Below are 15639 nucleotides of genomic sequence, written 5' to 3'. Positions count from 1 at the left end.
AATATTTAATAATTATTCAACAAAATTCATGAAATATTACATTGAGTAGAGGGAGAGTTTGTTGTTAAAAAGTATAAATTAAAAGGGGCTAAAACCATGGAATACTATGCAGCTGTAAAGAAGAAGGGTCTCGTACCTTTTGGGACAGTATGGATGGACCTGGAGAATATTATGCTAAGTGAAATAAGCCAGGCAGAGAAAGACAAACATCACATGATTTCACTTATATGTGGAATCTGAAAAACTTAATAAACTGATGAACAGAATAGATTCAATGACATGAAAGCATAGATCAGACTGATGAATGTCAGAGGGATGGAGGAGGGTGGATGGGTGGAGGGAGAGAGATTAACCAAAGAATTTATATGCATATATGCACAACCCAGGGACACGGACAATGGTGGGGAGATGGACTGGGGAGGGGGATGGGATGGGGTGGAATGGGTCATTGGGGAGAAAAAGGGACATCCGTAATATTTTAAACAAAAATAAACAAATAAAAGAAAGAAAGAAAGAAGAAAGAAGGAAGGAAGGAAGGAAGGAAGGAAGGAAGGAAGGAAGGAAGGAAGAAAGAAAGAAAGAAAGAAAGAAAGAAAGAAAGAAAGAAAGAAAGAAAGAAAGAAAGAAAGAAAGAAAGAAAAGGAAGGAAGGAAGGAAGGAAGGAAGGAAGGAAGGAAGGAAGGAAGGAAGAAAGAAAGAAAGAAAGAAAGAAAGAAAGAAAGAAAGAAAGAAAGAAAGAAAGAAAGAAAGAAAGAAAGAAAAGGAGGGAAGGAAGGAAGGAAGGAAGGAAGGAAGGAAGGAAGGAAGGAAGGAAGGAAGGAAGGAAGGAAGGGAAAGAGAAAGAAAGAAAGAAAGAAAGAAAGAAAGAAAGAAAGAAAGAAAGAAAGAAAGAAAGGAAGGAAGGAAGGAAGGAAGGAAGAAAGGAAGAAAGGGGTTAAAGAAAAGGGAAGTATTTAAAATATCTTGCTGAAAAGAAAGTGTTTATCTCATGTGGAAAATTGCAGCATAGTGATTACAAGACTACTGTACCAGCTGTACTGATGAGTAATTCATACTTCCATATTGTAATGTCATTGTATTACATTTACCTAACAAGATTTTAATATGAAATTACAATAAAAATTACCTTCAGACAAAATTTTAGATTAATTTTTATATCCCAGAATGTTATTCTGTGATGAAAACTCAAGCCAAATATTGATTTTAACATTTGGCCATGTGTTATTGAGCCAAAAAATGTGCACCTGCAAATATGTACAAAGGTAGTCATTGCCTCATTTGTTACAGGAGAAAAAAATAGAAATGATTTAAATGTCCTTCAGAAGTATGTGGCCTATATATTATGGGAAAATTTAAACAATGGTATTAAGAAGATAGATGTCCAAATGCATCGATGAATATAAAGGTAATTTTCAAAACATAAAAGTATGCATGATATGATCTTATCAGTATAAAAGTGGATAAACAATATGTTATACAAAATGCACTTAACATAAGCTTAGAAAATGTCTCAAAATATTATATAAGAAATCAGAGTGCACTAAGGATAGATGGGAGGGTTTTTACTTGTCATATTCTCCTATCATTAACCATGAAAATATTACTTTTATAATTTAGGAAAAAGTGATAAAATGAAGGATAAAATTATATACATATTTTGGCTGGTAAAATGTTTGTTTCTTAATTATTAATATCTAGTTAATTGTATATTCCTAAAACTTATCTAATTATTTATTAATATTGACTATTGCTGATTGATCATAATAAATAAATGATTGTAGTCATTATGATTCATCATTAGATAATTCATTAATTTCTCTCTTTTTACTGGTCGAAAGCCATTTGCTGATAACACACATATTAAATATGTGGAGATTTTATAATATATGTGTATGATTTTTAAACATTCTTTAATAAATCTATATAACTGTAGAATGGAGAATGCACAGCAAATTGACCAATGCACTGAAAAATAAAAAGTCCCTTTGAATACAGGATATTTCCTAACATGTGGAAAGTCTGTGAGTCATTGGATGTGGGTATTACCAAGATATATATAGAGTAAACTAATGCCTCCTGACACTGGTGAATTTAAATAAAGTGAGTCTAGTTTGATCTTATTCTTAAGTATTTTTAAGGAAAGAGATGAAACATTACTATATCTACTAACCTTCCAGAAAAGCATATTCTAATGTCTATCTGAAATTGCTTCTTCTGACATTCAGCTTCATTTCTCCTAATGTAGGCTACAATATAAAACAAAAATCCCCCAAAAGTTCAGAACAACAGAGTTAAACTACCTACTGAGTCTCTAGGTTTTAGAAGCTGTGTTATGATATAAGGAATTGAACTGTGTTTCAAAGTAGTCAGACTACATGATGCTGTTCAACTAAGGTGGAGCTGTAAAATAGCCTAATAGTTAGCAGTTTGATAAAAGAAATATAAATCCACAAATCTAGATTGTTCACTTTATTTATTTTAAATTTATTGGGGTGACATTGCTTAATAAAATTATATAGGTTTCAAGTGTAGAATTCTATGATTCACTATAAATATTTTAAATAGTGTATTTACTGCAGACAAAAAAACAAGCCCCAAGTGAAAGAACAAGAGAAGTCTCCAGAAAAAGAGCTAAATAAAATGGAGATAAGCAATCTCTCAGATATAGATTTCACACCAATTGTAAGGATGCTGAACAGCATGAAAAAAGATATGGAAACTATGAAGGAAATTAAGAATGACATAGCAGAAATAAAGAATACATTAAAAGGAATAAACAGCAGATTGGAGGAAGCTGAGGATAAGTAGGGTAGACAGGGTAGAAATAATTACTCAATCAGAGAACCAAAAACAAAAAACAATTAAAAAACAGGAGGACAGTTTAAGGCAGCTGTGGGACAACATGATATGTAACAATATTCACATTATAGGAATGCTAGAAGGGGATGAGAATAAGCAAGAAATAGAGAATTTGTTTGAATCCATAATGGCAGAAAACTTCCTTAACCTGGTCAAGGAAAAAGTCACACAAGTTCAGAAGGCACAGAGAGTCCCAAGCAAGAAGAATCCAAAGAGGCCCATGCCCACACACATCATAATTAAAATGTTAAGCATTCAAGACAAAGAGAGAATCTTAAAGGCAGCAAGAGAAAAGCAATCTGTTACCTACAAAGGAGCTCTCATAAGGATGTCAGCTGACTTCTCATCATAAACTCTACAGGCCAGAAGGGAATGGCATGAAGTATTCAAGGTAATGAAAAACAAGGGTCTGAAACCAAGGCTACTTTATCTAGCAAGACTATCAGTGAAGATAGATGGTGAAATAAAGACCTTTTCAGATTTAAAAAAAAAAAAAGGCTAAAGGAGTTTATTACCACCAAACCAGCATTGTAGGATATGTCAAAGGGACTGCTGTAATTAGAAGTAGAAACAGAGAGAGAGAGAAACATAGGCAAAAAGAATTAAAATGGCAATAGATAAGTACCTGTCAATAATAACCTCAAATGTAAATTGATTAAATGCTCCAAAAAAGTCATAGGTGTGGCTGAATGGATAAGAATGACCCAAATATATGCTGTCTACAAGAGACCCACCTCAGAACAAAAGACTCACACAGGATGAGAGTGAAGGGATGGAAAAAATTTTCCATGCTAATGGAAAAAAAAGCTGGGGTAGCAATACTCATATTGGACAAAATAGACTTCAAAATGAAGACTATAATGAGAGACAAAAAAGGTCACTACATAATACTAAAGGGATCAATCCAACTAGAGGATATAACCCTGATAAACATATATAAACCCAATATAAGAACACCTAAATTTATTAGAAAAAGAAGAAAAAAAAACTTCTAGAGGACTTTAAGGGAGAGATCAATAGTAATACAGTCATACTAGGGGATTTTAACACCCTACTATTTCACTGGATAGATGTTCCAGACAAAAGATCAACAAGGAAACAGTGACCCTAAATGACACCCTAGATCAGATGGATTTAATTGACATTTACAGAACATTCCACCCAAAAACTTCAGAATATACATTCTTCTCAAGTGCACATGGGACATTCTCAAAAATAGACCACATGTTAGGACACAAAACAAGTCTCTACAAGTTCAAGGAAATTGAAATCATATCAAGCCTCTTCTTGGAACACAATGGCATGAAATTAAGAATGAACTACAATAAAAACACTAAAAAACATTTAAACACATGGAGGCTAAAAAGCATGTTTTTAAACAATGAATGGGTTACCAAAGATATCAAGAAAGAAATCAAACACTTCCTAAAAACAAATGAAAATGAACACACAACAACTCCAAATCTATTGGGCACAATGAAAGCAGTCCTGAGGGGAGGTTCATAGCACTACAAGCCTACCTCCAATAACAAGAAAAACTTCTATTAAACTTTCTAACCGTACAACTTAAAAACTTAGAAAGAGAACAACAAGAAAAGCCCAGAGTAAGTAGAAGAAAGGGAATAATAAAGATCAGAGAAGAAATAAATGACATAGAGACTAAAAAAACAATACAAAAGATCAATGAAACCAAGAGCTGGTTCTTTGAAAAGATAAACAAGATTGCCCAGCCAGGCATGGCTCAGCGGTTGAGCTTCCACCTGGGATCCAGGCGATCAGGGTTCGTTTCCCGGTCAGGGCACATGCCCAGGTTTTGGGCTTGATCAATGACTCTCTCATCATTGATGTTTCTGTCTCTCTCTCTCCCTCTCCTTTCCTCTCTCTGAAATCAATAAAGATATATTTAAAAAAAAAAAAAGAAAATATATTTAAAAAAAAAAAGATAAACAAGACTGATGAACCTTTAGCCAGACTCTTTAAGAACCAAACAGAGAGGACCCAAATAAACAAAATCAGAAATGAAAGAGGTGAAGTAACAATTGACCTGACTGAAATACAAAGGATTTTAAGAAAATACTATGAACAACTATATGCCACCAAGCTGGACAACTTGGATGAAATGGACAAATTCCTAGAAAAATACAACCTTCCAAAACTCAATCAGGAAGAGTCAGAAAACCTGAATAGGTCAATACCTGCTGATGAAGTTGAAGCAGTAATCAAAGGGCTCCCAGCAAACAAAAGCCCTGCTCCGGATGGCTTTATAGAGGAGTTTTACCAAACATTCAGAGAACTAACACCAATCTTCCTCAGACTGTTCCAAAAAAATCCAAGAGGAAGGAACACTGCCAAGCTCTTTTTAGGCCAGCATTAGCCTAATTCTAAAGCCAGATAAAGACACTACAAAGAAAGAGAATTACAGACCAATATCCCTAATGAACATAGATGCTAAAATCCTCAACAAAATATTAGCAAATCGTGTATGCACCATGACCAAGTGGGATGTATTTCAGGGATGCAACGCTGGTACAACATTCACAAATCAATAAATGTGATACATCACACAAACAAACTGAGAGAAAAAATTCACATGGTCATTATCAACAGATGTAGAAAAAGCATTCAACAAAACCCTACATCCATTTTTGATAAAAATTCTCAGCAAAATGGGAATAGAGAGATCATACCTCAACATAATAAAGGCCATATATGACAAACCTACAGCCAACATCATCATATTCAATGGACAGAAACTAAAAGCATTTCTCCTAAGAACAGAACAAGACAGGGGTGTCCACTTTCACCACTCTTATTCAACCTAGTACTGAAAGTCCTAGCCACAGCAATCATACAAGAAGAACACATGAAAGGCATCCAAATTGGAAAGGAGGAACTAAAACTGTCATTATTTGCAGATGACATGATATTGTACCCAGAAACCCTAAAGACTCCACCAAAAAACTACTAGATTTAATAATTGAATTCGGCAAGGTAGCAGGATACCAAATTAACACCCAGAAATCAATGGCATTTTTATACATCAATAATGAATTCTCAGAAAGAGAAACTAAAAAACAATCCTTTTTACCACTGCAACAGAAAAATTTAGATACTTAGGAATAAACTTAACCAAGAAGTAAAAGACCTGTACTCAGAAAACTATAGGACATTGCAAAAAGAGATAGAGGACGATATAAACAAATGGGAGAATGTACCTTGTTCATGAATTGGAAGAATTAACATCATTAAACTGTCCATACTATCCAAAGCAATCTATAAATTCAGTGCAATCCCCACTAAAGTACCAACAGCATATTTCACAGATCTAGAACAAATGCTTCAAAAATTTACATGGAACCAAAAAACACCCCAAATAGCCACAGCAATCTTGAGAAAGAAGAGCAAAGTTGGAGGGATCACAATACCAGATATCAAGTTATACCACAAAGCCACTGTAATCAAAACAGCCTGGTACTGGCACAAGGACAGACATATAGATCAGTGGAACAGAACAGAGAACCCAGAAATTGACCCAAGCCATTATGCTCAATTAATATTTGACTAAGGAGGCAAGAACATACAATGGAGTAAAGATAGTCTCTTCAATAAATGGTGTTGGGAAAATTGGACAGGTACATGCAAAAAAGTGAAACTAGACCACCGACTTACACCATCCACAAAAATAAACTCAAAATGGATAAAAGACTTAAATGTAAGACATGAAACCATAAAAATCCTAGAAGGAAACGTAGGCAGCAAAATCTCAGACATGTTTCATAGCAATATGTTTGCCAATACATCTCCTAGAGCAAGAGAAACAAAGGAGAAAATTAACAAATGGGACTGCATCAAAATAAAAAGCTTCTGCAAAGCAAAAGAAACCATCAACAAAATGAAAAGGGTTCCCACTGTATGGGAGAACATGTTTGCCAATGACACATCTGATAAAGGGTTAATATCCAAAATATATAAGGAACTCATACAACTTAACAAAAGGAAGACACACAATACTATTAAAAAATGGGCAAAGGGCCTGAATAGGCATTTCTCCAAAGAGGGCATGCAGATGGTTAAGATACATATGATAAAATGCTCAATGTCGCTAATCATCAGAGAGATGCAAATTAAAACCACAATGAGGTATCACTTCACACCTGTCAAAATATCTACCATCAACAAATCAACAAATGACAAGTGCTGGCGAGGGTGTGGAGAAAAGGGCACCTTAGTACACTGCTGGTGGGAATGCAGACTGGGGCAGCCACTATGGAAAGCACTATGGAGGTTCCTCAAAAGATTAAAAATTGACCTGCCATTTGACCCAGTGGTCCCACTTCTAGGAATATATCCTAAGAAACTCGAAACACCAATCACAAAGAACTTATGCACCCCTATGTCCATAGCAGCACAATTTACGATAGCTAAGATCTGGAAACAGCCCAAGTGCCCATCAGTAGATGAGTGGGTAAAAAAGCTGTGGGACATTTACACCATGGAGTACTATGGAGCTGTAAAGAAGAAGGATCTCTTATCCTTTGGGACAACATGAAGGGAACTGGAGAGTATTATGCTAAGTGAAATAAGCCAGTGAGAGAAAGACAAGTACCACATGATCTCACTCATATGTGGAATGTAATAAACAAAATAAACTGATGAATGAAATAGATCCAGAGACATAGAAGCATGGAACAGACTGAGGGATCTCAGAAGGAAGATAGTGATCGGAGAGTGGATGGGGAGAGATTAATCAAAGAACTTATATGTTTATAAGCATAACCCATGGACACAAACATTGATATGGGGAAGGCCTGGGGGTAGGATGGATGGGGGGTGGAGGGGATCAATGAGGAGGAAAAGGGGGACATCTATAATACTTTCAACCATAAAGATAAATAAATAAAAATAATTCAAAAATGAATAAATAAATAGTGTATTTACCACACATGATCAAATCTTCCATCACTGTATATTTGACCCCCTTTACCCTTTTCTAACTTCCCCTTCCTGCTGGTACACCATAGTGTTGTCTATGTCTATGAGTTTTTGTTTGTCTTGTTTGTTCATTTGTTGCTTTCAGTTTTATATTCTACATACGGGGGACATCATATGGTTCTTGACTTTTTCTGTCTGACTTATTTCACTTAGCATGATATTCTCAAGATCCATCCACGTTGCCATAAATAGCAGTATTTTATCTTTTCTTATGACTGAGTAGTATTCCATTGTTTATATGCACCACATCTTTTTCCAATCATCTATTGAGGGATATTTCATTTGTTTCCACATCTTGGCCACTGTGAATAATGCTGCAATGAACATAGGGGTGCGCATACCTTTGTGAATAAATGTTTTCAAATTTTTTGGATAGGTACCCAGAAGAGGGGTTGCTGGGTCATATGGTAACTAACTATTCTGAATTTTTTGAGGAGCCTCCATACTGTTCTCCATAGCGGCTGTACCAACTTATATTCCCACCAGCAGTGAAGGGGGTTTCTTTTTCTCCACAGCCTTTCCCACACATTATTACTTGTGTCGTTGATAACAGCCACTCTAACAGGTATGAGGTGGTATCTCACTGTAGTTTTGATATGCATTTCTCTAATAGCTAGTGAAGTTGAGCATCTTTTCATATACCTGTTGGCAATTTGTATGTCTTATTGGGAGAAGTGTCTATTCAGGTTCTTTGCCCTGTTTTTGATTGGGTTGTTTGTTTTTTGGTGTTGAGTTGTATGAGTTTTTTATATATTTTGGATATTTATCCCTTGTTGGAGCTGTTCAAGAACTGCAAATGAAGGATGAAGAAAAAACATAAGAGATGAAAAGAAACTCACATTGCTACATTATAAATGCTTACACTGTGCGCCCAGCTTTGTGCTAAGTGCTCTGAAGATTTGGAGTTTGTCTCCTTTTCAGTTAACAATTGTGTAGTAGTAAAGACTAAAAGTGAGATTGGGAGTGCGGAGGTGGGCCCCACAAGTGTCAAGGACACACTGAGAGATGAGTAAGGCCTGGAAGCAGAGAAATTTTAACTGCCCAAACAAAACAATGTTTTTGAAGCCACTCGTATTTCCCCATGGCCAGCCTACTTCTGCTGATACCATTTCATCATTTCCCCATTTTGTTGTTGCCTGGAGTGAGGACACTGACTTGTTTTCCAGTAAACTGCCTTGTCCTCCTTATGCAAGAAAGGAAATCCTGACTCGAACACACAGCCACCAAGCAAGTTAATATTCTTATGTCCTGGGGTTGAACTCCCTAAAATAGAGATAAAGTGTTCATTCTTCAAGATTCCTTTTCCTTGAAACTTACCAACAAAATACCCTTGGACTTAGAAACTGAGGAGAGAGAAAGAGAAGAAGGGGGAGAGAGAAAAAGTGAAAGAAAAAAAATGAATTCACTCAAATCATCTGAATCACAGTGCACAGGTAAAATTTGCAGTTCTTCTTTTTCTTTCATAGATATTTTTTGGGGGGAGAGGTGATAAATATGTTGAAGGATAGGACTATAGAAAAACATACAGTAAAGTAAAAAAAGAGAGAATGAAGCAGAGGAAAAGAAAGGAATGGTTAGAAGAGTATGTGTTATACTGGGAAGGTCACTGGGTTTGAGTTCAGGGAGAGCTGCCGGACTTCTGCTTCTACCCTCTCTGTGATTCACTGTGTCCTGTAGGGTAAGGCACTTCACTTCTCCGGGATTCACTTTCCTTGTCTGTAATATGTGTACTGGGAAGGGGGGAGAGAGGAACTACTAGATGAATTCAACGTTTTATATGATTGATTTACAAAGGGCTTGGAAAACCAAGTGCTAAAAAGAGGAGAGCAAGAGTGAGAGAAGAAAAACAGAGGGTGAGAGGGAAAAGGGAGAAAGATAGGGAATGAAGGGGGGCTGACTTAGGAAAGGAAAAACTGCACATCTGTTCAACTTCATGAATCTGTCTTAAAATTAGTAATGCATTACTCTAGTGGTTTTTAAAAGTGTGGTCCCCAGACCAGCAGCATCAGCAGCTCCTGGGAACTTGTTGATTCCATACCAGCTCTAACTGAATTAACCCTGGGGGTGAGGTCCTGTAACCTGTGTTTTAACAAGCCCTCCAAATAATTCTGATATATACTAAATGTTTGAGAATTACTCAAAATAGACACTACAAGTGGAAGGAAATATGTAAGGTTAAGTAAGAATGTCTTATTCCTCTTGCTTGGGGAAGATTGACCATATTTGTGTCTTTCTACAGAGAGAGGATGCTTCTCTTCCCAAGGGTTCTTATGGACTGCTGCTGGGATCTCCGTCCTACTTCTCAGTGCCTGTTTTATTACCAGATGTGTTGGTGAGTTCTGAAGGTCAAACTCAATCTCTCTGGTGAATATTAGGAGCAAATTCTTCCTTGCTGCCTGTGGGCTCTCTTCTCCCATTAAAAATATTTCTATTCCACTCCCCCCCCCCCCATTTATCTCTAGGTTATTCCTCAAGCAGAAGCTCCAACTAGTATAGAACTGTTACCAAATTTCAGTGACCTGTGATGCATTTTTTATGGTAGAAATTTTTCATCTCCTTGGTGGCCTTGTGTATTCTCCTTTGTGCCCCTATCATTCATTAGTGTAGCCCTTTCTATGAGATCCTAGCCAGAAACATGACAGATCACTTTTTGGAAGGAAGGGTAGAGAGGGTTAGACATAAGACATTCTCTCTTGGCATAAGAGAGAATGCTAATACATTTGTTTTCTCTGGGCCTATGGGCCTGAATTAAAGTGCATTCATTTTTATAAATTAGGAAAATCCTAAAATGTAAATTCCCTCTTCTTTCTTTACATAAATCTCATTGCCGTTCCATGTAGAAGGAAAAATAGATAGTAAGAAAATACAATAATTGTTGGCAATTCTGTTTAAATACAAAAATGATAAAATTAATTTTATCAAAAGAGCAATAAACATTAACTGTGCCCCTGTCCTTACAGTGACTTATCACATCTTTCAACTCTGCGATGAGAAAAATGTCCAGGAGTTCATGGAATTCAACTGCTACAATAATGATTCAGGTATAATATTCCTCAAATTTGAACATCACATTTTACATATCAATATTTTTTGGCTTCTAGATTGATTTTAGGGTAAAGTAGTTGGACTAGGTCATGTTTTTCAAAACCAAAATGGAAAATCTTGCTTGTACTGTAATAGAAGGATGAGAGTTGGTTAAGGAGTCAGGAAATGCAATTAGCACTGGAGAGGAAATCTTGGGGACATTATAGCAAACTTTTAGAATAAATTTGAGGTATATACCTGAACAGTAAATCTAGAAAACAGTGATATACCCAGGAGTGCACATTTCTTTAAAATTCATCACCTGCTTCCAAAATGAAGTGCAGGGAAAAAGTGTATAGAATAAGGAATCTGGAAATACCTCAGAAATATACTCTGTACGCTCTTAAGTATAGCCTTGTTCCAAGTCTTAGAAAAATGCAATATGACACTTCCTTCTTTGGGCTATAATTTCTTCACCATTAAATTGAGAGAGACTGGAGTATTTATTTTTAATAAAGTTTAAAGGCTTCAATTCTATAATTCTAAGAAATTTAGCCCATCTGTACAACCAATTTGGAGATTTTGTTGAATGTACATTCTTTGGGCAACATGAGAGATGGTTGCTTAGAGGTCACAGATAAAATGCATAACTTTCTCTGAACTTGGCAATCTAAAAACAGCTAAGAGGGTGCTATATCAATAGCATAACTGAGATAGTATATATGGCATAGCTAGAAAATAAGGATTATATTTCAAAAGATAAGAATATTTCTGTGTGTGTCTATTGACACAGGAATTGTTTAAGGTCTTAGATAGTAAGATGTGATAGGGGGTGGGGTGAACAAAGTGTTCCAAGGCTTCTGACTATAAATGATAGACTTCATGGGGCTAGATGAAACTTTCTGTTTTCTTACTTAGTTTATATGGGACATTCATGGAAACTTCTCTCCTCCTAGGTTCAGCCAAGCATTGCTGTCCATTGAGATGGGTACATTTTCAATCTAGCTGCTACTTCTTTTCTACTAACACCATGACCTGGTCAGAAAGTGTAAAAAACTGCTCAGACATGAGAGCTCATCCGGTGGTTATCAACACACAGGAGGAACAGGTAATTGAAGTACAGCCTCCCTGGGTGTCAGGGTAGCATTCCCCGCATGATCCATCACATTTTCCATACATGTGTACAGTGTTTGGACCACAATTATGTTCAATGAATTAATGAAATGCATCTTACTATTTCTGAAAGTCAATACCTACTTTATTTTCATTTCTAGAAGAGCCTAAGAAAAAAAGAAATGTCCATGTTAGTTCCTTAGTAAGGCAGAAAAAAAGGAGGTGGAAGTCCATTTTAGAGAGACCACTGTGCTTATAAACCTACTTGAAAGGGAGGAAACAAACAGTGTCCATTACCTTTAGGTTGTGATTAATAATGCTTTGTGCTAAACTATACAGTATATTTTGCTACCAATAACAGTAAACTATTGAGAAACTCCTTTGTCGAAGGTTCTTTTTTGTTGGTTTAATTTAATGTTGTGTATATTTTTACCACAATTTAAAAAATCAGAATATAATCCCCCATGATCTTAATATTTCAGGGCCATGAATCTATCACTTTTTTGTTTAGAATTGAAATAAATAACTTTTTTGGACTGTGTATTTTCCATAGGAATTCCTTTTCCATGTGAAACCTAAAGAGAGAGAATTTTTTATTGGACTGACAAAACAGAAGGTTGATGGTCAGTGGAAGTGGATAGATGGCACACCTTTCATGAAGTCTCTGAGGTAATTTCCTTCTTGTAGGAGAATTTAACGCTACCCCACATCCTAAAGTTAGCCCATTGTTGAGGGGTGTTCTCAGAACCTCCTTCTGTTCCATGAGATGTATTCAGGACCATCCTCTTGCTCTCATTTCCTAAGACTGTCTCAAATATAAAGGGGAATAGATGAACATGAAAAGAGGAGTAGAACTGAATACTAAAACTTTGGAAATGCAAGAGGGACAAAGTGTGGAATTCAGAGTCTTATGCCCCCAAACTCTAATAAATGAGACAAAAACAGTGATTTGAAAAAGACAGAAGATTCTTATGAAGTGAAAAAAGGAAAACACCCTTGATAACATTTCTTTTCCCCTTAATAGTGGCTTTACAGCATTAAAGAACAGCATTTTGGAGTTTTCAAAGTTTTAATCTCATTCATTATCTCATTTAACCTAAGTTGCACCTTTCTGAGATACATCAATATTATTACTTCACTTAGCATTTGAGGAAATGAGAGGTCAGGGGAGCTTCAATCAGTTCTAAGAGTATAGCCCACATGCTCTGATACTTTTAAAGGTTGCTTCACTACAACACTGTGACACCATTGAAGGGTGCACCTAAGTTAATACAATCTGTGCATAGAATAAAGGGAACCAAATGTGATACGACATATGAGTGCAAAGAAAACAAATCCATCAGTTGTTCCTGTAACCTCTCATTTGGGGTCTAGTCTATGAGGGAGCATGACAGAAGGGAAAGGCAGAAAGATCCAGTTCAGCTTCACTAATCACAAAGCCTATGACTTAGATGGGTAGCTGTTCTGAGATCCCTTTTCTTTGTCAATAAAATAGAGATTTTAGTATCTACCTCAAAAAAGTGTTGTGAAGTTAAATGACGCAAATGTAACTTGCCTAGTATATTAAGTCACTTTACCTCTTGTAGCTGGGATTTAAAATCTCCTATGTCATTTTTTTTTTTCCAGCTTCTGGGACTCAGGGGAGCCCAACAACATAATTGCACTGGAGAACTGTGCCTCCATAAGAGACTCTAAAAACCCTAAGAAAAATTGGAATGATATACCCTGTTTCTTCAATTTATTTCGGATTTGTGAAACGTCAGAAAAAAATATTTTGAACAAAGAAAATCCTTTAAGAACAGAAGACATAAATTACATGTATGCATGAGCAGGATCAAGAGTGTGAACACAGCCACAACCCCACATGACAAACATGTGCATTGCACTTCAGAAGGTCTTCAGAAGTGTTTGCTGCTTTGATGTAAATAAAAAGAAGTAGTTTTGAATGTTACAATGACTGAAGTTCATTTTTCTCTATATTAGTCTCTCAGGCCTTCTTTTCAGAATTTACCAAGTAATTCTCTAGTAAATGCTGTGAGGACAGAGATGCTCTTGGTACATTTGCTTCATTTGTGAGAATTTATATGAAAATACAAGGACAGAGCCCTGGCCTGTGCAGCTCAGTTGGTTGGAGCATCGTTACATGCACTAAAGGATTGAGGGTTCAGTTCCTGGTCAGGCACATGCCTGGGTTTGGGGTTCGATCCTGGTCGGGGCATGCATAGGCAACTAATTGATGTTTCTCTCTCACATCAGTGTTTTTCTCCCTCCCACCCTCTTCCTTCCTCACTCTCTAAAAGCAAAAAACCCTGGCCAGTATGGCTCAGTTGGATGAGTGTTGTCCCATGCACCAAGAGTTCACCAGTTTGATTCCCAGTCAGGGCACATGGCTGAGTTGTGGGCTCAATCCCCACTGGCGGGAGGGGGGGGGGCGGGGGGAGGTTGCAGGAGGCAGCAAATGGATGTATCTCATTGGTGTTTCTCCCTCTCTCTCTCTTCCTTTCTCTCTCTCTCAAATTAATAAAATATATTTAGAAAAAATAAATAAAAGCAAAAAAACACACATATCTTTGGGTGAGGATTTTAAAAAAATACAGTGACAGCCCGGCCAGACGTGGCTCAGCGGTTGAGCATCGACCTAGGATCCAGGGGATCGGGGTTCGATTCCCGGTCAGGGCACATGCCCGGGTTGCGGGCTCGATCAATGACTCTCTCATCATTGATGTTTCTCTCTCTCTCTCTCTCTCGCTCTTCTTTCCTCTCTCTGGAAATCAATAAAGATATATTAAAAAAAAAAAAAAATACAGGGACAGAGAGCAAGTTGTTCAACAAAAAAGAGAATTTTGGAAGGTGCCTTTGAACGATCGTCTGAACTCAGGCTCTGTGTCGGCTTTTCTTTCTAGCTCCTGAAAAGTCTGCCTTCACTTCTTTATTTCGTACTGTCTTTTTACTCCCCTGCCCAAGCATATATCCTCAATATGCTCTTTGGTACAAGGAGTAATAAACTTCTTCAAGTCATGAAACTTATTCTTACTCAAAAAACTCGGGTGGACTTTCAGGCCAAAGGCTCTTACTGCGCCTTGTTAGGGAAAGGCCATGCTGACCTTCAGCTCCAGACTGTCATCCAGTCTACCCACCCGGACTCCCTTTTCTCTCTATTCTCTTCCATCGACTAACTGGATCTCACCTGAACTTGTATCTATTGCTCAGCCAGGGCCAGAGTTCAATAGTCTAATTATCCTAAGAGCACATTCGGCTCGACACTTTTCTACCTCTAGCCTATCCACTTATTGCATAATATTCCAGCAACACTGATACGGTTACTCAAGAATATATAAATGACTTGGCAGCTTTTCTGGAAACCGTGTTTCTTGCACACAGCACCATAAAGAGACCCTCAAAATTCATACATTGAAATCAATGTGTAAATATTGAATGGAAAAATCCAACTGAACAGGTAAATATAATATACACTCTTTCTTTATAAATCTCTATTTCTCTTAGGCATAAGTGATGATCTGTGGTTTTGAAATCACTACTCTTTTAAACCAAAAGTTTTTTTTACCTAAAAGTAATCCAATAAATATATTTTAAACTCTTTAATTCCCTTTTTAAAATCATAAACATCAATGAGAAAACATTGAAAGACAT

General features: G+C 36.6%; 1 protein-coding gene across 1 annotated transcript; it reads left to right on the top strand.

Annotated features, from left to right (window-relative positions):
- Nucleotides 1-9051: 9051 nt before the first annotated feature.
- On the top strand, nucleotides 9052-13938 carry CLEC4E (C-type lectin domain family 4 member E). The gene is made up of 6 exons (XM_081125165.1): nucleotides 9052-9284; nucleotides 10091-10183; nucleotides 10812-10892; nucleotides 11832-11983; nucleotides 12542-12657; nucleotides 13615-13938. The coding sequence occupies exons 1-6, from the start codon at nucleotides 9248-9250 to the stop codon at nucleotides 13814-13816; spliced, it is 681 nt and encodes a 226-aa protein (XP_080981291.1). The 5' UTR covers nucleotides 9052-9247; the 3' UTR covers nucleotides 13817-13938.
- The last annotated feature ends 1701 nt before the right edge of the window (nucleotides 13939-15639 follow it).

The sequence above is a fragment of the Miniopterus schreibersii genome, assembly GCF_964146895.1.
Source record: "Miniopterus schreibersii genome assembly, chromosome: 2".
NCBI lineage: Eukaryota > Metazoa > Chordata > Mammalia > Chiroptera > Miniopteridae > Miniopterus > Miniopterus schreibersii.
Note: the sequence above shows the minus strand (reverse complement) of the source record. Positions and strands in the feature narration are given on the sequence as shown.

Bases quoted from the DNA above. Each gene is read 5' to 3' on its own strand.
- CLEC4E (XM_081125165.1), top strand. From the start codon at position 9,248: ATGAATTCACTCAAATCATCTGAATCACAGTGCACAG. The intron at 10,184-10,811 runs GTGAGTTCTGAA...CTGTCCTTACAG, and splicing joins TTTTATTACCAGATGTGTTG to TGACTTATCACATCTTTCAA. The intron at 12,658-13,614 runs GTAATTTCCTTC...TTTTTTTTCCAG, and splicing joins CCTTTCATGAAGTCTCTGAG to CTTCTGGGACTCAGGGGAGC.